Source organism: Odontesthes bonariensis, chromosome 24, assembly GCF_027942865.1.
Source record: "Odontesthes bonariensis isolate fOdoBon6 chromosome 24, fOdoBon6.hap1, whole genome shotgun sequence".
NCBI classification, from domain to species: domain Eukaryota; kingdom Metazoa; phylum Chordata; class Actinopteri; order Atheriniformes; family Atherinopsidae; genus Odontesthes; species Odontesthes bonariensis.
Genome location: NC_134529.1, coordinates 14365911 through 14390966, shown reverse-complemented (window position 1 = coordinate 14390966; position 25056 = coordinate 14365911). Strand labels below are relative to the sequence as shown.

Sequence of the window (25056 nt, the reverse complement as noted above, 5' to 3'; positions counted from 1 at the left end):
AATTCCAAAAGCAACAGTGTGGTTGCATGTAGCAGGTTTCGACCCAATTAGACTATATGATGAATCAACCATGCTTTGAGAATGGACCACAAGACGGCAATCACGTTTCCTTTAAATTTGGGCGCTGTATAAAATGTAAATACATACAAATGATTTGCAAATATTTTAAAGGCTGTGCTGAATTTAAAAAAAAAAAAAAAGATATCAAATGTTTAGTTTTTTTTATGAGAATTGGAACGCCTTGAATTTAAATAGTTTACATGCAAAGGAGTTTCCCAATCCATGAAGGACTGTGGGGCAATAAATCAGCACTTGAAACATTAAAACCCTGAATGTAAAGTCCCAAATGAGACTCATAGAATCTGTAAAAATATCTAGTTGAATAGCACTGATCTTCTGGCCCTCAGGTGGCACTGCCTTACAAACAGACTGCGTGGGCTCAGGACCAACTCCAAAAACTACTGGGAAAACTATGTCCTCTGTGCTAAAGAAAAGAGGGACCATTCAGAGCACAGTTCAAAGGCTAGCACACATGATGTTAAAGAAGTTCAGTTGCAAACATATCATTCTTACCTTTCTCAAGGTAACAATAAAGCTGATTGTCAAACATTTTGGAACAACGTGTACTGCCTGCTGCTGTCTTTTTCAAGGAAGGCCTTGTTTATTTTAGCGAGACAATGCCAAATCATTCTGCATATATTACAACAGCATGTGTTAGAAGTAAACTAGTCACTGTAGCTGACTTCAAACTTAAATGAGCACAAAGCTTTCAAAAGACAAAGAATAAAACCTCTGCCATTGCTAAGTTTGTCAAAATCACTGTATTCTGGTTTAATATACACCTTTAAAAAAAAAAAAAAAAAAAAAAAAAAAAAAAGCATTCCATTTTTCTTGGGGAATGGGGCATTAAGCATGTTTTATTGCGCCTTAAAATAATCTGTACAAATCAAACCCATCCAACACGTACTCTCTCTGCTGTATGAAACATAAGCTCCAGGTCAAGACAGACGCATCTCAGGGCTTTAACAGGTCAGAGGAGGAGACATTATTCTTAGAGCTATTCATACCAACAGATCAAAAGAGACAGCATCCTTTTATGGGACTTTCCTCTGTCCTAACAATTGGATCTCTACCAGTACATGTGCCACTGCAGCTCATTTATAGTCAGGTTAGGCCATGGTGAAGGCATGGAGCTGTGGTGTGACAGTCACACAAAGTGTCTGTGTGTGTGGGCAAGAGTTTCAGATCTTGCATCAATGGGTGGAAATTTGAATTTTCCATGTTTGTACCTCATTTTCCTGACAAATAGGGATTGGCAAACACATTTACCCTTCATTGTATGTTACTGTAATGAATGTAGTGCAAGACTGCTCATACATTTTTGTGTGCGTGAAACAGTGTGTGTGAGCATTTCAGTGTGATCTTTTATGTGTGTGACAATGATGCCACAAATAGGCACATGCCTCACTATTCTTATCCTCTTCTCTGGTGGATGTACACAGGCAGACGCTGTAAGGACTCAGGAAGAGACAAAGATCTATGTGAACATATGCACATCCTCATGCAAATGCTTGTTTGCGTTCGCTCATGCATCTATGTAAATGTGTTTTGTACTTGACTAAACAAGCAGTTGTGTTGCAAAATTCAAATCCTGGCATCCAAAACACGTAGTTCCATCCTCTCGCGAAATAGCATCTTAAAATGAAAATGCACTGGACTTCCAAAGATTAAATACTTGAAAATTAGTTTTCAGAGTGAGTAATCTAGTGAGTGGATGTATGCCAAATAACACAGAGCAAAGACTTTCTTTTCCAAAGTGGGTTTTGTCCGTGTTAATTTGGAATGCCTAGAACCAACCACTGTGTGGACTGTTTGCTTAGCTGCTCCCTGTGTAATTGCTAAAGTCAAGGGAAATAATCAGCAGAAAACTCACCACTTCACCCATTCTTTGTTCTCTTTCATGTGTCTTTTCGGTTCTATTATAAGCTTAAACACTTGGCTTCTCTTACCAGCTTTTAAAACCCTTTCCTTCTTTCCAGAAACATTATACCTCCTCCTGAGAGGGTCATCAAGGAAAGGTGTGCCTCCTCAGCCAAATTCGACACACCCTGAGGTAAATGGAACAGAGGGAACTGATTGGCCCACAACACCTGTGCCAAGCAGGCACACGACAGGATGAGGGTGTCGGCATCCTCCTGGTAACCACTTGCTTCCTGCTGTTTTGCTGTTCTATCTCCTTCTTCCATTATTTCTTTCACTCTCTCATCCCTCTCTTAGAGCAGGAAGTCATTTCAATGGAAAAAAAAAAAAAAAGTTTTAAAAGAAAACGGGGAGGGGTGTGTAAATTGCTCCAAAAAAATAGATCCCTGTGCGAAGCGCCACAGCAGCAGCCAAAATTCCTAAAGATAGACGTTCGACTGAAGAGGAGAAGGAACAATGATATAGATGGAGTGAGCAGGAGGAGGGCAGGTCTTCTCTAGGGTCATGCTCAGAGGTCGTCGGGCGGCACGAGAGGCAGGATGTTATGGTTTATTCAGCCCAGGAGTGGGGGCGACGTGGACAAGGTGCGCCTTGCCCTCAGCACCATCCTCAGTGTGATTTATAGCATCGCTGGCAGACGCCTCTGTCCATGGGGAAGTCTTTGAAAATGCCGGGAGTGTGTGTACGTGTGTACACATTTGCATTAATGTAGGCCTGCGTATATGCACAGTACAAACTTGTGTGAAGCCTTTTCATGTGTGTGTGCATCCATTTGTGCGCATGAGCTCTTTGTAGGCTGCTGGTTTTTAACCTGTAGTTGGAGCTTTTTCATGCATGGCCCATTAAGAGGATAGATTGTGTAGTTACCCTGATTAATTACAAGCTATACACATACATTTTATACCTCCTAAAAATGATTTACATGAGTCTAGCTAAAGTAATGAAAAGTGCCACTCTGTCTCTAATAAAGTTGGGCTGCTGAATAAAAAGTGAATAAGTTAAATGAAAACATATTTACAAGGACGAGATATCACATGTGAAAACTGATCAATTTCCTTGCCTCTTAAAACATATACTTTCAATTTAAATTGGATGAAAACAACATATTTCAAAACTGTTGGGACAGGGGCTCCGTCACCTCATCTTATCAAAACACTGTGTCAGTATAACAGACTAAAAAGACCAACTGCTTAAGTTTTGAAAGTGAAGTGTTTTCCTATTCTTTCCCAATATGGCACTTCAGCTGTTTAACAATTGTTAAATGAATAATATACTAAATGTTTTCAGTAGGGGACGGGTGTGGCAGTACTGGAGTAGCCCTCAGACTCTTTTATCTCAAAGCCATGCTGTTGTAATAAACACACACAGATTGCCGTTTGGCATCGTCTTGTTGAAATAAGCAATATCATCCCTGAGAAAGAAACTGTCTGCATAGCAGCACGTGTGGCTCCAAAACTTGTAGTATTCAGGTTTAATGTGCCTTCACAGACGTACCCCGGGCTATGTGCACTAATACAGCCCCATATCATCAGAGTTTCTGGCTTTTTTAATTCTATCCCCAAGGGAAACTGAATAGGACTTTTCTTCATTAGTTTGAAGGAATTTTAACTTTTGATTTATCAGACCATAGAACAGTTTTCAGTCTCACTTAAGTTTAAATTAAAATCAAACACTGATTTTCATCTGTTCCACAGATGGTCACATCGGTCACAAAAGCTTATAAGGAGGAAACCTTTCTGACACTCTGAACACCTTTGTGGAAGTGGGTTCTGGTTCAACAATCATCCTTCACATGTTTTTAACAGTCATTGTACTTTTCTACTTCCCTCTCCTGTAAAAACTAAATGGTTTGGGGTAGAATTAATGTATACGGTTTGGTCTACATGTTACAGGACACATGCTTAGACTCTTACAACCTGTTCCCAGTTAGCAAAATTGATTGTAAGATGTCCCATTAGATGATTTCTGTTTAATATTATGCAACTTTTTCAGTCTTTGTTGCCTCTGTTCTAAATTTTGTAAAACATGCTGCTGGCACTGAATTCAACCTGGGCATCATTTTTCAAACAACTGCAAATTATGAATATTTAAAACATTGTTGCTCCGTTATTTTCTGATGAATATAAGGTTTGAATGAATTGCAAATCATTACATTCTGTTTTTTGTTTTTTTACAGTGTCCCGACCTTTTGGTAAACTGCTTCTTTTCTGCTAGACAAGTTATGTCCTCATGAAATACACACTGAAGGAGTTGTTCATTTACCTAATCATAAAGCAGCAATTCATAACTAATTTAAGTATAACTTGTGTGAAATAACTTTGGTATTATCAGTCAACTAATTTTGATGTACTATCCATAAAAGAAACAAATGGAAGCAAAACTACAAATGTATCAAATAAGTATTGACAATTATGGATGTGTGGCAATAGTAATATGGATACGATTTTAGTCTCTTTATATGCTACTGTGCAGTTTAAACAACAATAAGGCATCACTTTCCATAAACTAATCATGTAAAATCCTAATCTGCAAACTGAGCTGTCAGACAAATGTCTCCGAGTGAAAAATATACAACTTCAATAGCTGAGTAATTTCGTTTCAGCTTCATACAGTAGAAGCATAATGAATAGTTTTCAGTTTAACAGATGCCATTTTCAGTAACAAGTGACAGGGAATCAACACACTCCTCAATCTGGATATCTGCGTTTTCTGTCTGTGTGTGTTTAGGGGCCAATTATAACTCTTACCCTCGTCCTGAACTCCCCTGAGGCAGCCGATCTTCACTGGTGTGAAAGGTCAGCGACATGTCACCAGAGAAAGGCTGCTCTGCTGTGGACGGCCTGCTGGGTGCAGCAGGCCAAACATCCACAAGGAGGTCAGAGGTTACACAGATACATAAAGAAGACAAGAGGGTGCCAACAGGTACAAGAAGTGTGAATGTCCACTGCTGTAACAGGAGAGCAGGACTGTGGCAGGGAGCTAAACTTATAACCGGAGACTAATGTGTGTGTTGAGAGAAGCACTTTAAAGCTACTTAGACTTGTTCATGTCACTTCATACACTATAGATGCCTATCTCTGTAGTATTTGAGGAGGCGCAGTGCGAGGCACAGGTAACCGATCACTAATTAATTCTAAATGCCTTATAGAGAGAGCTTTACGTTTGTCAGAGTGAGTGTATGTGCGCCTGTTAACCATCCGTGCAGTCGTATGAGCTATCATAAACTCATTAACCTGCGTTTTATTTGAAGCCCCTTGCCCTTGTCCATCACAGCCCTAATGTGTTTTCCCGGCCAGATTTAATTTAGCCCCTCTTTGATTTTACGACTCGCCTCTGTTATTGTAGGATATCTTCTCCTTTCCTTGTAATTTTATTTTATGACATGGAGTGAGTCGAGTACAATACGCCCCCCGGGGAGGACCACTTACCTCCACGCCAACAAATATAATTACCGCTGATCAGAGGAGCGAAAACAGACCGCCGCTTATCTGCTGCAGCCCTTGTCCTTTTTTTTTTTTTTTTTTTTTTTCATCACCACATCAGACTGGAGGTTGATGGCAATGGAAATCTAAAGAGGTAGAGGACATGCTGACAATAGAAAACTCGAAAGTTTAAGGTCGCACACGTTTATTCAATAGTCAGTTTGATAAAGTAAACACAGCTGGATGCCGTGCGCACTCGTCAGAAAATAATTCCAAGTTTCTTAAAAAAAAAAAAAATCATCCTGCGAAAGAGCCTCCGCCTCAAAATGTCCACATCATTGAACGGAGATCGCTGTGGGTTTAACCTCGCCTAAAAGAGCATTCACAGCAGCAGGGAGAAGACTGGCTGTGTGGCCACGGCCTTGCAGTGAATGAAACAGGCGAAGTCACCGCCAGAAGTAAACAGCTAAAGTCCTTTCATGTTTACCAAGTAAAGTCCTCTGCTCCATGTTGACAGGTGAGAGTTCATAGGAGCAAAGTTGGTCCTCTCCCAACGGAGCTGCGAGCCTGAGTGTGCAACCCCCAAGAAATGGTGAGTGTGTGTGTTTGTGTGTGTCTGACAGAGGGAGAGATAAACAGGGAGAGTTGCTGAGGGGGCTCTTTGACTTTGAGCGTATAAGCCCTTATTTCATGGTGCCATTGTTTGTTTTAAGGACGTCAGGCTTAATACAGTTCCAGGCGATTTCCCAGCATGTCTGTCCGCCCAAGCACCTCCAAGGCGCTGCGTGTGCGCGCGCGTGTCTGTGCGTGTGAGCGCGCCGTTCGTTCTAGTTGACTTTGGCCTAACTCTTATCATATGAAGAGATTTGAAAACTTCCACTGCTGTTTCTAAGACAAGCTGCGTTATTTTCAGCCAATGAGAAGTCAAATAGGCTTTAATTCAAGGCTTTTACACATGGCATGGCTTAGACTAATTATGATGTTTAGTACCATTTACATACATGTGCTTTTAATGAGTTTGACTGGAGCAATATTCCCATCAGCCTCACTGAGCACTATTCTTTTAATTGCCCATTATTTCCAGAAAATACTTTACGTATTTAATGTTTGAGCAAACAGGTTTTTGTTATTATTCAAATGTTAAAATTAGGTTTCTTAATATAGAGAGGTGTTACAATTGTGTGTTTTATCACTCACAGTTTGTATGAGTCAGCAGGGCAAAGAAGAGAAGATCTGAGAATCTTTATAGAAACGTAGAAAATGAAAGTAGGCTACAGTAATGCTTCTGACATAAATGTTTCCCTTTCCATGTTATTGTTATTAATTGTTTGCCACTCATTAAGCCGCACAGGGTTTGTTTTGGACATGCTCTCATATTTCAGTGTTAGGTTGTCTTTAGATCATACATTTGCTTCTGCAGCAATGGCCAATACCCATTCATGCAAATAAAGCATATTTGAATTTGAGTGTGTGTGTGTGTTCATTCAATAGACTGCCATAAAACAGGCCACAGAGGATACCCCCCACTCCTCCTCTCTTTCTCTAAAAAACACACACACATACACACACAAGCACAGCCTCCATAATCACTACTTGTAGCCTAGAAAGAGGGATGTGGGTCATGGGGGGCCACACTGTGCCAGTTATCACAGCCCTGGTAGCCAGGAGGTAATATCACTAAAAATAACATACATGTAAATCACTGTTATTTGACTGCATCACTGAGACATAATACACGTTCCTTATATTACGCCCAGGCCCCGCAGGCTCCTTTTTTTAAAAACGTTTTTTTTTTTTTATCTTCAACACAAAAACAAGTGCTCCTCTTCCACATCATCCTCATCTCTGTCATGGATAAGGACAGCTGAATACATTAAGTCCTGGACACGAGGCCCAGCAAGGACTTCAGACTCCTACTCACTTATTACTCTTAAATCCTCTCCTCTTCTCTGTCCTGTCTCCTAAACCTTTTTATTCAGGGACCCGGAGACCTCTCCGGAACAAAACAGCTTTTAGCGCTAAAATCTCTTTGCGTGCATGTGTGTCCGCCTGTCTTTCTCTTGCTCACTCGCTCTCGTTTCTCCGAAAACTGTCTCTCTGAAAAGAAATGGAGCTGCTGTAGAAGCTCATCAAGTCATTATCTGATTAAGGTCATTTTATAACTGCTGCTGAAGAGATTGCTTCCTCTTCTGTTTGCTCACACGTGTTGATTTTACTGTATTCGATTCACTCTCACAATGGTAACATAACAACAACAACAATAATACTAATAGTACTACTACTTATAATAATAACAACAATAATTATAACAATAATAATAACATGACATGTTTAGCAAAACTATGGGGAAACACACGGTTCTCTCCAGCATACCATCACTGCATGCACGCGCTTATTGCCACTCGGATTGGGATTTTTTTTTTTTTTTTTAAGTTAACAACACCTCTGGGAGAAATGCTGTTTTCATGGCCTCCCTCCTGCATTTGGACACTGCTCTAATAAATACGTCAATAAATTTAGCCATCAGTGCCCACCGTCAAAGCGCATTATCAGTCTTGGGCATCGAGGTGTGTCGCGCTCGACCCAAACGAAGGGGGGGAAAGAGAGTGTGAAATAAATACACAGGTTGATCCACCTGGAATGGGCCGCGATAAGAGCAGCCAGTGTTAACCGACACGTTTCCTCTTCACCTCACCCGAGTCTTCCGTTTCCAAACACGCGTTTCTTTAATGTCCCGGCCTGTTTTTCCAGCCTGTGTGCGCATCGACGGCACCCAGGGGAGCCGAGGCCAAATCAAGCCACGGGCCAGTTTAGGGAGCAGGGGGCCGGGACACCTGCTTTGGAAAAGCCACTCCAGACACTAAACTTTGCTGACTTCGTTGCAATTCGTTCGTCGTAAAAAACACTTGCTTGCGACATGGAAAAGAGACTCGCCTTTTCCTTTCTGGCACCTGACAGAGGGGCATATGGAAAAGAAGATTTCTCGTTAAGTGCTTTAGGATCCTGTTTGTGCAGAGGATAAAAAAAGAAGATTATGGCGGCAACAAATGAAAAGGGAAAGCTGCACATCGGTTGTAACTGATAACCATCGTTAAAAAAACGATAAAAAATAACTTTTCCTTAAATCAATTAAATCTAACTAAAAAATGGCGGATTTATTTAGCTTTGAATATTGATCATACTAATACTAACAGTACTTCTACTACTACTACTAAAATAATCATAATAACCGGTCTTATCAAATATCTTTCTCTTAAATAGTTTATTTCTCTTGTTTTCTCTAAATGCATGAATCCATTAAAATGGATGTAACCACGCTTAAAGTGTCGATTTAAAAGGGGAAAAAACTCTACAGCATAAAGAAACATTTTAAGCGCATTAAAATCCGCAGCCACTATGGATATCACCTGTTGTCAACGTCAAAACACTTGTTTTGCTGCGCGCACAAGCCCAAATGTAATTATGAGCATCCAATTTGTACGACTGAAAGAGGACTGAAAGACAGCAGCCGTCATCATTTCATAAATCCGAAGCGTTACACTGTTTTTTCTCGTGGAAAGGATCAAATGTCACCGTCCGCGGACTTCAGAGTTACAGGTGGAGAGGAGAGGAAAATTTAGCAATTAATTGGAAATCACTTGCAAAACATACACGTGGGTTTTCGTTATCACGTTGACTAATTAAGCCCTTTTGATGACAGTTGTCTTTACGCGCGGTATTTCGGTTACAGCAGGCTGCGGATCCAACTGACTGACACGTTTCCTGACGATATTCAGCTGTTAACTGAACATTTCAAAAAGAGACACTTTGCTGCCCTCAGATATTGGCTCCTCTGGGTTAATCCGAATACCAAAGCGGGAGCGGTGAGCCCCGATGCAGCTCTGCTTGTTCATTAATCAGACTTTTGCTGCAACCAATGAGAAAAGTCAGTGCGTAAAATATCTCTACATGCCACTTTGAACCTCCAATACTCAAGCGACTCATAACTGTCCGTCCCTTTGAGAATCTGTGAACTAAATATGTACCAGCTGTCTTTGTAGAGAAAAAATGAAAACTAAATATCTGCATCTTTAGTTCGACAAAAAAAATGTGCTTGGCTTGAAGGTGCGTTTATAAGTTCTAAAAGAGTCTCATGAGCACAATGGAAACATTCACACAAGCGTTGAAGTCGTTAGGAGTGTAAAGCAGACTTTTAATATGTAATTTTGCTGCAACAAATATACTTAAAGATATCTGGAAACATTGCACGGAAACGTTATAAAAGTGCATGTATTAACAAGGATTTTAAGGTGGGAAAAGAATCATTTAATCAACCAAAAAGGCTGCCAATGTAAATCCGTTTCATAGGCTGCATTTATTAACATTTATGATTGGTTAATTGTTCTGACTGTTTTCTTATTTTACCAAGCAGCGCTGACACTTTAGCAGTTATTATAGAAAAGATCTATTTTAAGACCCGAATATGAGAGAAAAAAGTGTTTAATATGTCATCTTTGAGGTTTGTTGCTGCCTAAGAAGTGAAATGTCAAAGTGCGTAACGATTCTTACTCGCGTGGTCGGTGATTTGAGAAGAAAGAGATTAGTAAGAGTGGTATTTCCTTTTTTTCCCTCTCCCTCACTGCGGCTGTATCAACTCCCGTTCTCTGGTCAAGTTCAGTGCGTTGTTCTCTGGCCCGCACGGACGCTTCTTATTGGTAGGTTGCAACAGTTACATCACGCCGCTCATGACGCGCACGTCTTCCTGTTTCCTTCAGCCGCGTCTTAAAGTGAATCTTAGTGGCGGAGGAGCGCTCCAGCATCCAGTCCTCTGCATCCAGTGCGCCTCGGAGACTCACACGCGCAGCCTCTCTCTCTCTCCCTCTCCAGTACTCTCTATGTCTCTCACTCTTTCAGTCACAGCAGAGGATTGAAGGAGAGACCGAAGCGCAAGAGCTCTTTTCATCTTCTATATTTTCCCTGTTTTGCTCCTTTCGCTCTTGTCCTCACTTTATTCCAGCTCTTCCTTCACTGAAAATACTCTTCTATCCTTGCATCCAGCGACACGCGGTGCCCTGCGTGTTTTCCCTTTTTTCCCCGTAGGATTTCAGGTTGTCCCCCTCTTCATCTAAAGGGTAAGTAACCTTGTCCTCGGATATACCTCCCTCTCTTGCTCTCGTTCTGCCTCGCCGGCGCGAGGTGGGCGGAAAAATAAAACTAATCAAACATCGTTAAGGGGCAAATGTGTCTTGATGATCTCCAGCTAATTGTGCAGATACAACTTTACTTGCTATATTTCGTCCTCTCATCTTGATATGTGGCGAGAGTTGCATGAGCAGCCCAGGTTTTAGTAAGGATGATTTGCGAACGGTAGCCCAGCCTTCCTCATCAAAGCAGAGATCAAGTTGATTTGCCACTTTGCGCAGTAAGTTTGGGAAGCGTACTTTTTTCACTACTAACGTGATGTAGGCTATGATATGAATTGGTTTTGGACAGAAACTTTCAGATTTGGCTTTCTTCTCTTTTGCTGAAAACCGGGAATTTGTCCCGACTTTGTCTCGGCTTTGTCCCGTGGACTAAATGTGGTTGTCATGTTTCATTCGTGCATTTCCATTTAAATCACTTATGGGGCTTCTAAGAATGTCTGGTTTGTATTTGGTTTCTGTCTTCTGCGCCACCTCTTTGGGGCAGTTGAGATTAAGTGCTGCCGCTTTGGTTTAACTGCGTCCGCAACTCGCGTCTCTTGTGTTTTGATGGCTCAGTCTGTCCGCTGGCAACCGAATGTGCAAGACACCACCAGATCATAGTTTTTTCTCGCTCAAAGAAATACTGGACCGTTTGTGTAACTCATAACGCCTAAGCTGTTTTAAGTAAGGTCATCTTTTAAACCTGAACTGTCGTTTCCTTTTTGTTGTAAATCTTTAACTTTAATCTAAGGTTTTAAATAAGAATGTGATGTTTACAGCGAAGAAAGAGGCTTTTAGCATAGGTTGATGGACATAAAATAAAATATTTTTCGATGTGTTTCATGGCTGCTTGAAAGTTTTTAGTGTTTTCTTTATGAGAGCGACTGAAAGGGGCAGAGAGAGTGCGCATGAGCAATGTGGGACAGGTGCGCCTTCGCAAAAAAGACAGGTGCTGGTGACTATTTTCAGCTCTTTGTTGAGATCCTAAGGCGATCGAGTCAAGTTAACCCTAGTAAACGTACTGCATCTTGTTTCAACTGCTGGGAATGGCTATTCGATTTATCAAAGGGTTTCATTTAGAGCACTGGGTAAAGGACAGAACACATTCTTCAACCAAATCTGGACTCTTTTAGTCTTCACGTTCTGCAATGTGTAATTTTACCAAATGACTTAAGAGAAAATAACCAACCAATGCATATCACTTGTGTCAATGTGCAACAAAACCAACAGCAGTGAGCGTGTGTGTGTGTGTGTGTGTGTGTGTGTGTGTGTGTGTGTGTGTGCGTGTGTGTGTGTGTGTGTGTGTGTGTGTGTGTGTTTATGTCAGTGCAGCGTGATTGTATGAGGCTCAGTAACAGGAGAGAAGTATTTTAAAGAACATTGATAATTTAAAGTTAAATCAATTAGAGTAAGTAGACAAAGGGAGTATTTTGTAAATCTCCTGGAATTTAAATTTCTTGTGCCGTTTGCTCTAACTTACCCAGGCATGCCTATGAAATTAATATCTTTAAATTACATTACATCAAAAGCACTTCGATGTAAATGTTTAATTTTGTATTTCAGATCCACAGCTTGTATTGCAAGTTTGCAGATTTATCGCAAAGTTAACAGGAATCGGTGTATCAACTGATGATATTTGTGCAACCCGTGAACTCAAAGTAAATTTTGTCGTCTTTCTTATTGCTTGAACTGAGCCACTGTGAGTCATAAAAAAGGGCTGGTGTTTTTCTGAAGAGTAGAAAATTATAACACACTGATGAATTATTGTTTTATTACTTTATTGCTGTTAATTCTATAAAAAGGATTGATGAAACACTGGCATCTATACATTTACAAATTTTGAATTGCTCCCAGGGGGTCAAACACATTTAATTGCATCTGATAATGTCTTCATTCGACACTGGAAGCGTCCGATGTGGCTCTGACTAAGACACTGCCACTGATGCTTACATAGCATTACTGATGCAGCCCTGTACTGACAAAACGTTTTGCTTTCAGAGGGGCATTAGGGTTTTTGTAAGAGCGCTTTAAGTTGCTCTTTGCCAGAGTTGACCCTTGTGACCCATTCATTTGAGCAGAATTAACTGCCCTTGCCAGATGAAAAGACAAACAAAAAACACAGAAGTGAGCTCACGCTGGCACCAAAATCAATAGGTCTATTTTGTGTTTCTTTTTTGTGTCACTCTCCCTATTGAGTAAGATATGATGGCCATATTGATCAAAGTGATTGCAGGACTTGAATTTTAAAATTGCACAATATGCAAACATGGTTTGAAGCATTTTGAAATATTTTGTTAAAACTGACCAAGCTCATTAGTATGTAATGATGTGTAAAATGTTAATTGTGTCCTCCTTTATGCCATTTGAGAAAAAAAAATCTGAACGTTTTTTGTTTTAAATATGATTTTGTGATCTTGTAGCTCCTATGTGGGCTCACACTGCACAATCATGAAAATGGGGACAAGTACTTAAGTAATTATCATAATTTTATGCAGCTTTGTGTTCCGTGGGAACTGGTTCAGTGTCGCGCGGCATGTAACAGGGGACAGGATAAAATGTAGGACTTTGCCCTGGAATGTAGAGCCAAGGCCTAATTCCGACCCCATCTCGCCTGTTCTCTTTACCCCTATGTCACCGGTCTTCACTGCCTTAATGTAATCATAGAGGTTTCTATCCCTGTAGATGCAAATAAAATAAGGATTACCTAATGAATTGAGATAAGAATTTCAAGCAAATATCTGCTGATGCATGTCTGTAAATATTTACTGTATTTTCATTGTTTTAGATTTGTTTATGCTCAGTTTTGTGTTGTTTAATTTTTTTTGTGCAATGCCGATACGGTGCTGATATTTAATAGAGGACAAACCTAGAATGAGTGAGTTAAATTCTGAAAAAAAAAAATAATTTGGTGAGTCATGCATCTTTAAATTTGTTTCCCCCTCACAGAACACTCAGAGGCTTTGACCCTAGAGGACTGGGTTTGTGGGATATGGCCCAATAGCAGCAGCCCGTGATGCCGGACCATGACAGCGACTCCCTCCTGAACAGACAGACCAAGCGAAGACGTGTGGACATTGGTGTTAAGAGAACCGTGGGCAGCACAGCTTCCTCCACAGCAGCAGCCACAATTGCAAACACTGATAATATTGCTCGCGCCAAAGCAGCCATTTTCAGTGCCATGAACTCTCTGAGCTCCCATTCTCACCACGGATCAGACAACGACTCCATGGAGTGCTCTGTAGTGCAGTCGCATGGTGGGCCTGGCGTTGTATCAGCCAGCGACAGTGAGTCCAAGTCAAATGTGCTCCGAAAGCTACTGAAGAGGGCCAACTCATACGAGGACACCATGATGCCCTTCCCTGGCACCACCATTATCTCTCAACTTCTCAAGAATAACATAGCTAAAAATGGAGGAGGCCCTGAGAGGGGCGAAAGGGGAGACAGAGGTGATAGAGGGGAAACTGGCTTCCCTGGATCAGGGCTCTCCAATGCAAGTTCAGATGCCCCGCAGGAGGATGCCTGCAGTAACTCCTCCCAGGACAGCACCCCTCAAGAGTGCTTGTCACCATTTGGCCGCCCACCTGGCCTAGCCACCTTTGACATTGAACGCCTCAACGATGAACACCTGCGTGCAAAGCGAGCCCGTGTAGAGAATATTATACGAGGTATGAGCCATTCACCAAATGTGGTGTTGCCAGCCGCTTCCCGTCTTGAGCGAGACCATGAGATAGATGGAGAACGGGAGTTGGAGCTGGATTGCCAACCTCCTCAGTCCCAACAGCAGACCCCCAACAGCCCACGGGGAGGGGAGGTGTGCAGCAGCAGCCGAGAAAACAAGCGGAAACAGCGGCTGCCTCAGCAGCAGCAGCAGAGCTTCACCCAGCTGGTTTGCCAGAGAAAGGAGCAGAAGCAGGAAGAGCGGCGGCAACTCAAGCTACAGCTGGAGGACATGCAGAAACAACTACGGCAGCTGCAGGAGAAGTTCTTTCAAATCTATGACTCAGCTGATGACTCAGAACACAACGACCTCCACAATGACATAGGAAACATGTCAGAGGACAGCCCAGCCAGATCTGACACCGGTGGCGATGACAGGGGTGGAGACGACTTGCGTTCTGACAACGAGATGTCTGATCTGGATCCCGGCCATTTCCTAAACAGGGCGCGGGCTTTGCTTCAGGAGCAGGTACTACTGGCCGCTGGAGAGAAGCCACGAAGAGAGGGGCTTAGCCGAAGCAAAGGACAGGGAGGTCCTGGCTCCTCTATGCATGCTGAAGGTAAACAGCTAGCAGAAACACTGAAGCAGGAACTCAATTCAGCCATGACACAGGTGGTGGACACAGTAGTCAAGGTGTTTGCCAAGCCTCCGCGCCCTACTCCGCAGCAGGCCTTCCCTCCACTTTCCATTCCCCCTGAAAGATTTCCTACTGCTGTCAATGGAGAGAACCCAAATTTCCACACCGCCAATCAGAGGCTTCAATGCTTTGGCGATGTAATCATTCCCAATACACTGGACTCATTTGCCAGCATGCCAGGGATCCCAGGGTCCACCAACGACCAAACCGAGGCCCTGCCCTTAGTAGTGAGGAAGACACCCAGTGAGCACCACCACCACCAGTCCTCAGCTGTGGGTGCCCATGGTGGTCATCACCACCCAGTCCTTCACCCCTCCTCACTCTCCACCATGGGTTTCAGCCCTCCATCCTTTAGACATCCCTTTCCACTGCCGCTCATGGGGTACCCTTTCCAGACTCCCCTTGGTACACCCACAGGTAGTTACACAGGTAAGGACCGATCCTCACCAGACTCCATGGACCTGTCCCGAGAGACAACTAGCCTGAGGACCAAGATGGCATCAGGTCATCACCTGGGGCACCACCATCGCTCTTGTTCACCAGCACACCCAGGCAACACAGCCGAGGGGCTCTCCTTGTCCCTAATCAAGTCTGAATGCAGTGACCTTCAGGACATGGCTGACATCTCACCGTACTCTGGCAGCAATGTATCCTTTAAAAAAAAAAAATCAAGTTGGGATGTATGTGTTGAGAGGCCTGAAAGGCAAGGATGAATTAACTTTGATGTTTAATACCTGTGTTGTACAGTTCAAACCAGGTTATGCTGCGTTATCCAAGAAAAATCTGATCTCAGGTGGTAATACCCCTCAGAGACATATGCGAAACAATGCATCTGAACAACAAACAGTTAAAAATCAAATCTTTTTGATTCTGTTTGAAACTAGCCTAAGAAACTGAGAAATTGTTGATGAATCACTTTTCCTCCCACTGCTGTTCTCTTCTCCATTGTTGCATTTATTTTTATACCCGTACCTCTTCCTTCTCACAGCACCATACAGCCGTTTCTTCCATCTTCAAAACTTTCCTTTAAAAGCTTTCTTGTCATATATCACTTACAAGCAAATATTCGGTCTCCCTAACAAATACTGACCCAATTATTTTATCTATGTATTGTATCCATTTTTTATTTTATTTTTAAAAAGTCTGAAATGACAAGAAGGGATAAAGCATCCGGAAACTTGGAACACAATAGCGTTATATAGCCTACCATATAATTTAACCTCAGCATGCCCCAATCATGCCCTGTGGATAAAGAGGCTATCCCCTATGAGAGGCTCAAACTGGATCCCCTAGGGAAAACAGGACTGATAGCTTAAACATTTACATTCAGCCCCTTCCCTGTCTCGCTTATACCTCCTTACTACCATAGCATTCAGCATCCCCCAGCCCTTATAAAAGTTTGATTTGCGTCCCAAGGCTGCCCTGGGAAACTTTTGTCTTCAAGTCATTAACATTCATTATATGTTTAAGAAATTAATTCTACAGCGTTTTACCTGTTGTGGATACATTAGTTAAGTGAACATCTTGTTTTATTCTTTTGTGTGCACCTGAGTGCAAAGGCTTTTTGTGTGTCTTTTCTGTGTGTGCGTGTCACAAAAGGTTTGCCTGAGGACTTAGGGAAAGATGTATATTTATGATTGCTTGTGTTTTCTCTTGTGTTCCTCTTATCATCCATCGCTGTTGTAAAGCCCACAATCATTGTCGTTTCTTTTCTCTTTTTTTTTTTTTATTTCATAAAGATCTGTCAACAGCCTGGGGGGCCCTTTGGCTGTTGCTTGGCAGCCAAATACTTCTTTTTTTGTTTTCCCTCCCTGCAAACCCCCCTCCTCTCCGTCTTTTCTTTGAAGCGGACGTTAACAGGTGTTTGCAGCGAGCTGTTTATCTTTCATTACCTCGCCTTGTCTTGTCTTCTGACCCAAGGGTGAACGCTTTCCAGAGATCCATAATCCTTTGCTTCTACGGACTCCCGATGGAGGGATGAAAAGAGAAAAGGGAGAGAGAGAAACACACAGAGACTGAGAGAAAGTAGAAAAATAATCAAACAATAACCACATATGCCAGATGCTGTGTCTTTCATTGTAGCATTTATAAATTCAAGGCATTAATGGAGGTATTCTCCCAAATAGAGAGAATAGATAGAGAAACATGTCCACATGAGCTGTTTGTTTTCTTTTAGCTTTTATTTTTTGATCCCCACAATCTATTCTGCACGATTTTTTTTGTTAAAGTTATTGAGAAATTTATAAATCAGTTTAACTGGTAATACCATGCCTTTACAACAATGTTTCTTTATCTTAAGTTATTTGTTTAAAACAATTATTTTTGAGCCTCTAAAGTCAGAGACAGCTTGTCAAACATTTTGCGACGTGTGTTCAAGTTCACCGGCTCTCGCAACATCATGGACCAGATGGCTGCTATCAATTTCCTCATTTGTTCACGGTCCGACTCCAAATTTTCTTGTCCTTACACCTGGAATTAGAAAGTGGAGCAGCTATTTTCCTCTCATGACTTTGGGCTTTGGGGAAGTGTTGTGAGAATGATGATGTCTTGTCAGATGTGGCAGGCGAACAGTGGGCCAGCTGGTGTGAGTGCACCATCACGACAAAATAATAGCCTTGCACGCCACCCCTAAGTCCAATCACAATTACATTTGCAAGCTGTGAGTGAATTGGAGATGAAAATGTCTCATCAGGAAATATGAGGCTTTTTAATTGGTGGCTGAAGGGAGGCGATATTGTGTTTAAAGCTATGGAGCTGAAACCTAAATGTCTTTGTGTTAAGATTACTCTTAATTTCAGACACGGTATGAACGGCTGATCCTTAATGAAAAAGGAAAAACAAATTAAGCTGGGTGTAAGCACACAGCTTTCACAACAGACAAACCTCACCTTGGCTTAAAGAAAAAGCTCTCTTTTACTCCATGTCTCTTTCTTGCTCTTTCTGAGAATCCATTGTATCCCATCCACTTGGAGCAGATGGTGTGGTGTGGAAAGTGAAGTGCTGCTCTTTTGGCCGAGCCTGACGGAGTAACACCAGTCTGCCAGGGTTTCCCCCACAAGACCCTTGCTGCGTATACTTTCCCTCTCCCTCTCCCTCTCCCTCACTGAATCAGACAAAGTAGACAGGGTCTTTAAGGAGCCAACCCAGCGTGGTTCAGCATTTGCTGGCTCTGCTGCGTAACCCGGAGGCCAAGGGCAATCCAATCTCGCAGCTGATGCCTTCTTCCCACTCTATAGTTACAGCTACATCTGGACACTTGACTGATTTTAACGATCACAGTCACCCCTGTACATCATAAATAATGTCAAGTGATGTATTTTATCCATTCAAATGTAAACAGTGTCCCTGAAAACTTAATGTTGATCATTCTGTGTAATTTTAGTCTCGCCTGGGGTTTTACCATGCACCCCACCCCCACCCTGGTTCCCTTTTCAATGTCTTATCCTCCAGATTGATATTATCAGATGCATAGGGCAGTTAATTCACCATGGAAATGGCTTGGGCCATTCGGGGGCGCAGATGTGTTTCAGTCTTCCCATCACTGGCCGAGTCCAAAGCCTCACTGCCTCTCTTCTCCTTCTCCTCCTCCTCCTCCTTCTTTTGCTCCTCCAAGGGTTTGGCAGCGGCTGTGAGGCTTGGGGGTAGGGGTGGAGCAGTGGGAGGAGGAGGGGGATGTAATTGAAGGCTGGAACCATGCTATCCCTCAAGGTGCCCCCACCAGCCCATCTCCATCCTCTATGCCGTTCAATCCAGGCGATCCATTAAGAAGACAAGGCCTGCGACATGTATTTGAATATAGCCCATGTGAGTGTGAGAAGGTTTTTCAAGTTGCTTTGCCCCATGTTTGAGTTCTGCAAGACCTTGTTTCGCCACTGATATGAAGCCAGCATCAGACAGTCATACTCAGGCTTGGCATGTGCTGTCGCCAAGCCATTAGGCCTTCTTGCCCGTCACTGGCGTTAACTGCTGTCTTTGTCTGTGATATGCAAATGTCTCCTTTTTTCTTCCTCCTTTTTTGGGTGGAGGTTAGCACAGGGTGTAGGCAAAGGCGTTTGCTTACTTTGACTGTGAAATGAGCCTCCTTATGTAAAAGAATCGGCTGTACTGCTGGCCAGCGTTTTATTTACCGTGACGCTCTCACACCTGATACGGACGATGCTAATTGCAAGCAAATGGTTTTTGCTTTGGTGCGCTGTCTTTGCCCCCCACCCCCAAGCAACCCTGCCTTCATGCCTAAAAGCAAATTTGATTACCCATCATCCAAATGACTATTTCTTGCCAAACTCAGTCCCAGTCATGAGCAAGTGCACACAGTAATTGTAATATACCTATGTTTGCTTGATGTAGCAGAGGTTGTTCTCATCCAAACAACTGTTAAAGTCCTTAATGACAGATGTTTTCAGATCCAAGAAGGTCTCTCCCCCAATCATCTGAAGAAGGCGAAGCTCATGTTTTTCTATACCCGTTACCCCAGCTCTAATATGCTCAAGATGTTTTTCTCTGATGTCAAGGTGAGTCCAAACATGCTTTTGATATTCATTCCTACTTTTGCTTTAAAAACTTTCCAAATTGTTCATTTGTTCTTATGGACAGACATAACTATAACTTTATCTGCTTTGGCATTTTCAAACTTATTTGCTAATAATCATGTTGCTTTCATTGTGTGTCACACATGTATGGATAGGCACACTCTTGCCTCTGCTGTTGCTGTTACTCCATCTTTTGCAGAAATTTCCTCTTTGCATTTTATCAACACACCTGTTCTAAAAAGGGAAGTTTGATTAATAAATTGTGTTGTGCCAGCTTCAGTTTCGGTGAACACTGTATACTTGTCTGTCTTGAAATGAGGTCCTTTCACACGCTAAGTTATGGTTTTATGCAAAAGATGAAAGAAGAGGAAGTTGAATTGGTTGACATGAGGGAGCTGGAGAGCCTGCGAGTATTCTAAAGATACAGAGAGGGATGAGTAATGGAGGGTTGGAGAGGGCAGAGAGGAGGATGGGGCCTGGAGATGGAGGAGTGGCTCTCCAACCAGGTGTAGCAAGGATGGGTTTGATAAAGGGAGGGGTGAATGGGAAGAAGCTTGTTTAGAGAATATGGCAAGGATGAATGTAGCTCCACTGAGAATTTAATGAAGGAAAAATTGGAAAAAAAAAAAAACAATATGTAAGCTAAACAGAAAAACAAAAGCAACAATACAATGGCTGTTGTGCGTATGATCGAGTTTGTTCATGTTGTTTTTTTTTTGTGAGTGTGTGTGTGTGCCTCTTTTGTACCATACAAGGGGTAAATACTGTGACAGATCCAGGCCATCTTATTCAAATCAGAAGATAAAGGCTCCCTTTTCTAACAGCTGCCCCCTCTTGTCTGCCATCACCAACAAGCATGACTCTGGGCACACATGATTTTCACTGAGGATTTCATTGGATCGGTTGAAAAAGGGGCACATGTTGGCAAAGCGGCAGACAACTGTAAATGTTGATTACATTTTATAAAAGCTCTCTCTAATATAGCATCCTTCCGATTTTAAGTTTGGATGAGAAATAGGATTAAGTTTACAGAGTTGCTGCACTGATTAATCAGTCCCAAGGAGATGGCCTAATCATAATCAGACTCATCAGAAACTTAAATAAGGTCAAGATATATAGGGAATTATGGGTAACATTAGTTTGTTTTTGTTCTCAGTAGACAACAATGGACACAGGATTTAAATTAGTGTATGGGAATGAAAATCTAATTAGATTCAGGCAGCACAACCTCTTAGCAAGTGCATGTCTTCAAACAAAAGTCTTTAAGGTTAATCAGGTCTTGAATAATCACGTCTGGACCATCAAGAACCTAATGAACATGTGAAGTGGGTTGCCCTAACAACTGTGGGACAGTGTAGCTATTGTTCCCATTGGTTGAGCTTCTTATAAGAAGATTGAGGCTGTTAGTATTGCCAATAAGAGCCTACATCACCTTTAAAAGATCTCATTATTATTCAAGATGATGTTTTAAAGAAAGGCTCAGCAGATCAATGAGCAGATTGGACAAATCAACATCAAATCAACAAATAGTTATCTAAAGTTATCTAAAGTTTCTGCCTTTGTAATGAGAAGTGCACACATTTAAAAAAAAAAAAAAAAGTTTGCTTTATTTTAAACATATTCTTTTCATTTTTCCAGCAAGCAACTACAGACAGACACTGCTTGCTTTTTCTCTCTCTCTCTCTCTCTTAGTGGCTTTTAGCAACAAGCCTCAGTATCAAGGCCAGTCATGTGCTATGGAGTAGAGGAGGTCAGGAGGGTTTTCTCTTTTCTATATGTCATTCCTTCTCTTTTCTTTTTTTCGCTGATGGTGTGGCATGGTATGTGTGCCTCTGCGGGGCCGGGGAGAAAGAAAAGCCAGCGGCTGGATTTTGAGTCGCCGCAGCAACAAAAGCCCGCTTTCCAGGGCCGCTTTTTGTGTGTAGTCAGCCAATAAGCAGCCAGAGATTATCTCCCACAATTCACTCCTGCGAAAACAGGAAACGATGGAAAGCCCTGATGACTGTGAAGGGGCTTATGACAGAGAGAGGGGGAGAAAGAGAAAGAGACATAGAGGGAGGCCTGTGCAGGCTTCTGTGTCTTTCTGCTCTCCTCTCCGGTTGTTCTGGATGTAGCTGAGCACTCTGAGGTCATCTGTGTGCTTTCTGCTCCATTGTCGACAACTACGTTAGAGAAAGCGTTGGCTCGAGACACAGTGTGGCTTTTCATCCAAATGCCTTTCAGCTAAACATCCCAGCCAACCAAAAGACAAAACTGTAAAACCAATTTCACCGAATATGATAATCTGATGTGTGTGCGGTTGTTTTGGACTGAACACCTGAATATTTTCTCCAGGCGACTAATATAGTTTAGACTAAGGATACTTCAGCATTCTCCTATTCTGGACTTAAGTGCGTGTGCATGAGCGGAACATGTGTGCGAGTGTGTGTGTGCCACTTTCTATCTTGTGCTGTTAACACTAAGCGCTGACCTTTCACAGGCTCTTGAGTGTGAGTGTGAGAAACACGCTTTCACTGTCTCTCTCTCATCTGCCTCTCAGCCAGCCGCGCGCACACACACACACACACACACACACACACACACACCCTTAAACACACTTCTAAGCTCAAACACTGTGTGTCCGCTCAAACACACACATTCTCCTCATTGCGTCTCATGTCTGTGCTGGCTGACCCCTGCCAGCTCTGATTAAGGAGCTGCAGTGATGTGCTCCTTTGAACCGATTCCCTCCTTTTACACTGAACACACTCGTCCTTAGCTGCTATCAGGGGGTCTCTGTGCCCCACCAGCAACTTAATGAACCAAGACTGCTGGAAGCTGTAGGAGGGCTTGCCAAAATTGAATCCCTGTGTGTGTTGAGTGTTGTTAATGCGCATATAATGTAGTGTATTTACCCACACGTACAGTAACTATCTTTTTTGTGTGACTGGAGTAGTGATTGAGCCACAGTTCCACAGGCCCCAATATGTCTTTTCCAAAGCTGTCGGCATAATAAAGTAATCTTTGTCCAAAGTGACAAATGTATCCCGTCACTCAGCTGCAGTGACAACAAAGGTCTCCTACATGAGCGATGGCAATACTTTCACTGACTTTAATCTCAGGATGTGTCTCTCAGACTAGCCCGCACTCAGGTGCATGTAAGCACACACGCTTGCATGCACCTGAGTTCTCTAATGTCTCAAATTCACACCCAATAGGAGTAGATCTTGCAAACAAGAGGAAAGGTTTGAGCTGCACTGTCAACTAAAGTGAAACAGTGTGTTTGTGGTCTGTCACACTCCAACTGTCTGCCACATTGTGAGTGTGTTTAAGAATAGCTTGGTGCAGGCAACGTATTTGTAAGTGTCAGTAGTTTGTTTGTTTGACACTCTGATGTCACGACCCCAGCTTGCTGACTGCTCACGTTCCGGCCACCTACCCTGCCCCCCCGCTCCGCCGCCGCCACCACCACCAGAGAAACACCATTGTCCAACGGCACTGACCTGCACCCATCCTCCTCCCCCTCTTTTCCCCTTTTATGCTCACCCTGCACTTTAGGACAGCCACCATGCTTGCCCCCCCTACACACACATTCTCCCAAACCCCTGCCAAACAATGTCAGGCGGACTTATTCTTTTCCACTCTGCCATTATGTCATCCGCTGATGGTTCCAGAAAGGCCACTCCTTTAGCCCTGTCCCACCTTGCCTTTCCTCTGATTCGTCAACTTTTCTCCCCGTTCTGTTCTGCCACCTCACCCTCCCATCTTCATGCGCTTGTGTGTGTTTGACTGCCATCCCAGATCACGAATAGTGCGTGTGTCTGTGTTGTCGAACAATAGCCAGGGTCTAATCTCCATGTCAAAACCGCTCTGCCTCCCTAGTGAGCAGTCCGCTCAGCATTTAGTAGCATTTTGTCCCCCCTTTCTTCCAGCACCACAGAAAGAGCAGAGGGGAGGGAGGAACGAAGGCCCATATGAGTGTGTGTGTGAACAAGGATGTGGATGATTGTTGTTGGGCACAAGCTTTCAGAGGTCAAAGAGCGCCTGTCATTTTAGGAGAGTTTGATCCAAACTTTTAATACAACATTTTTACTATTCTGAGCATCTAATCTTTTTTTTTGATTAGTGGTATGGATGTTTAGTGAGACGAGGAGAAAAAAAGGCAGAGGCTCCTAATGGGTTTACCTCCTCCTATTAAATCCCCACCGGCGGCACAGATCAGATAGCTATAGCCTTCGATGCTGCGCTTATCATCTCTGTCTTCTTATTTTGCTCTTTTTCTTTTCCTTTCTCCCTGTGTGGGAGGTGTGGGGAGGGGAGGAGGATCAGGGTGTAATTGGTGAACGGGGTTAAGTACATGTTTGAGCCCCCTGCGGGCCAGGGCGCTTCAGATGATGACTTAATCGTTTTTCTGGTCAATTATGTGTTTGCGGTCTCCCCCCCTCCTCTTCCACCTCTCCCTCCACTCTCAGGGTTATGATAGGGGGGAGGTCTGCTCCCAGTGGGGAAGATGAACCACACGCACTCTCTCCCACTCTTTCTTTTCTTCCCTCACCCCCCCCTTGCTTGCTGTCTTACTTAATATCTCTATTATCGTCCCTCACTCAACAACCTGTGTTCTCTCTTCTGCTCATCTTTTATCTCACTCGTTTTCCTCCCACCTTCCCTCACGCCTCGGCTCCCTGATATAAAATGCCATTCATTCATGCTTAAATCCAGAGAATAAAAGTACAGACGGACAGCATAAATAGCTCTAACATCTCCCCCTGCCTTATTCTCTCAATCCAGTTTAACCGCTGCATAACCTCCCAGCTGATCAAGTGGTTCAGCAACTTCAGGGAGTTCTACTACATCCAAATGGAAAAGTTTGCCCGCCAGTCGATCAACGACGGAGCCACAGGGGTAGAGGAGTTGAGCGTCAGCCGGGACTGCGAGCTCTTCCGGGCCCTCAACATGCACTACAATAAGGCCAACGACTTCGAGGTAATTGTTTCAGCGTACCCACCACAGACTCAAGTCTGAAAGTTCTAGGTGCTCTGTAAGAAGAGGAGCCGAGAGCAAATGTGGCCCGTTTGAAAAAATGAAAATTTCACCTGATACTCTGTGATGCAGACGGGTAGTGTGACACTGTCTCACTGTGTCCTCTCTGCTCTGACTCTCTGTGACTGTTGTCAATGCTGAGTTCAAGTCTCCTATACATCCTGTGACACTGTACTATAAGGTATCACAATTTTTAGCTTTGCAACACTGCATTTCTTCAGAAATACCCAAGGATTTTTAAAAAAAAAGTTTAAATCAAAATTTAGAAATTCATCTTTCAGTCTGGTTCTAAAGATGTAAGGAACTCTCACTTAATGATGAAGAAGCCTACAGACATATCACTTATTTCACCTCTTCCTCTCTGCTAGTTTCCTCTCGACAATTCTTAGTACCAGCTATGTGTGTGCGTGGGTGTTTTTTTTAAATACTACATTTTACTTCCCATCCTCATTTACCTATCATCAGCAGGGTGATGTTCATGTGTCTTTCCCGGTATTGTAATCATAAATTCTCAGCAGGCAACTTCACCTTTAATACGTTTCATCTTTCACACTTCTCCTTTTGCCACCTTGTGTGTGTGTGTGTGTGT

At 42.8% G+C, this 25056-nt stretch overlaps 1 protein-coding gene across 2 annotated transcripts in view; it reads left to right on the top strand.

Moving 5' to 3' along the window:
• The first annotated feature begins 10153 nt into the window (after nucleotides 1-10153).
• LOC142375595 (prospero homeobox protein 1-like) overlaps nucleotides 10154-25056 on the top strand; it is a 31162-nt gene continuing 16259 nt past the window's right edge. Inside the window, exons 1-4 of one of the 2 annotated variants that reach the window (XM_075459694.1) lie at nucleotides 10154-10513; nucleotides 13511-15566; nucleotides 19323-19430; nucleotides 24216-24410. In XM_075459694.1, coding sequence (XP_075315809.1) covers nucleotides 13578-15566; nucleotides 19323-19430; nucleotides 24216-24410 — 2292 coding nt within the window. In that variant the 5' untranslated portion in view covers nucleotides 10154-10513; nucleotides 13511-13577. Of the gene's footprint in view, nucleotides 10514-10605; nucleotides 10804-13510; nucleotides 15567-19322; nucleotides 19431-24215; nucleotides 24411-25056 lie in introns of those variants that run through there. The other variant, XM_075459695.1, reaches the window with a different exon arrangement.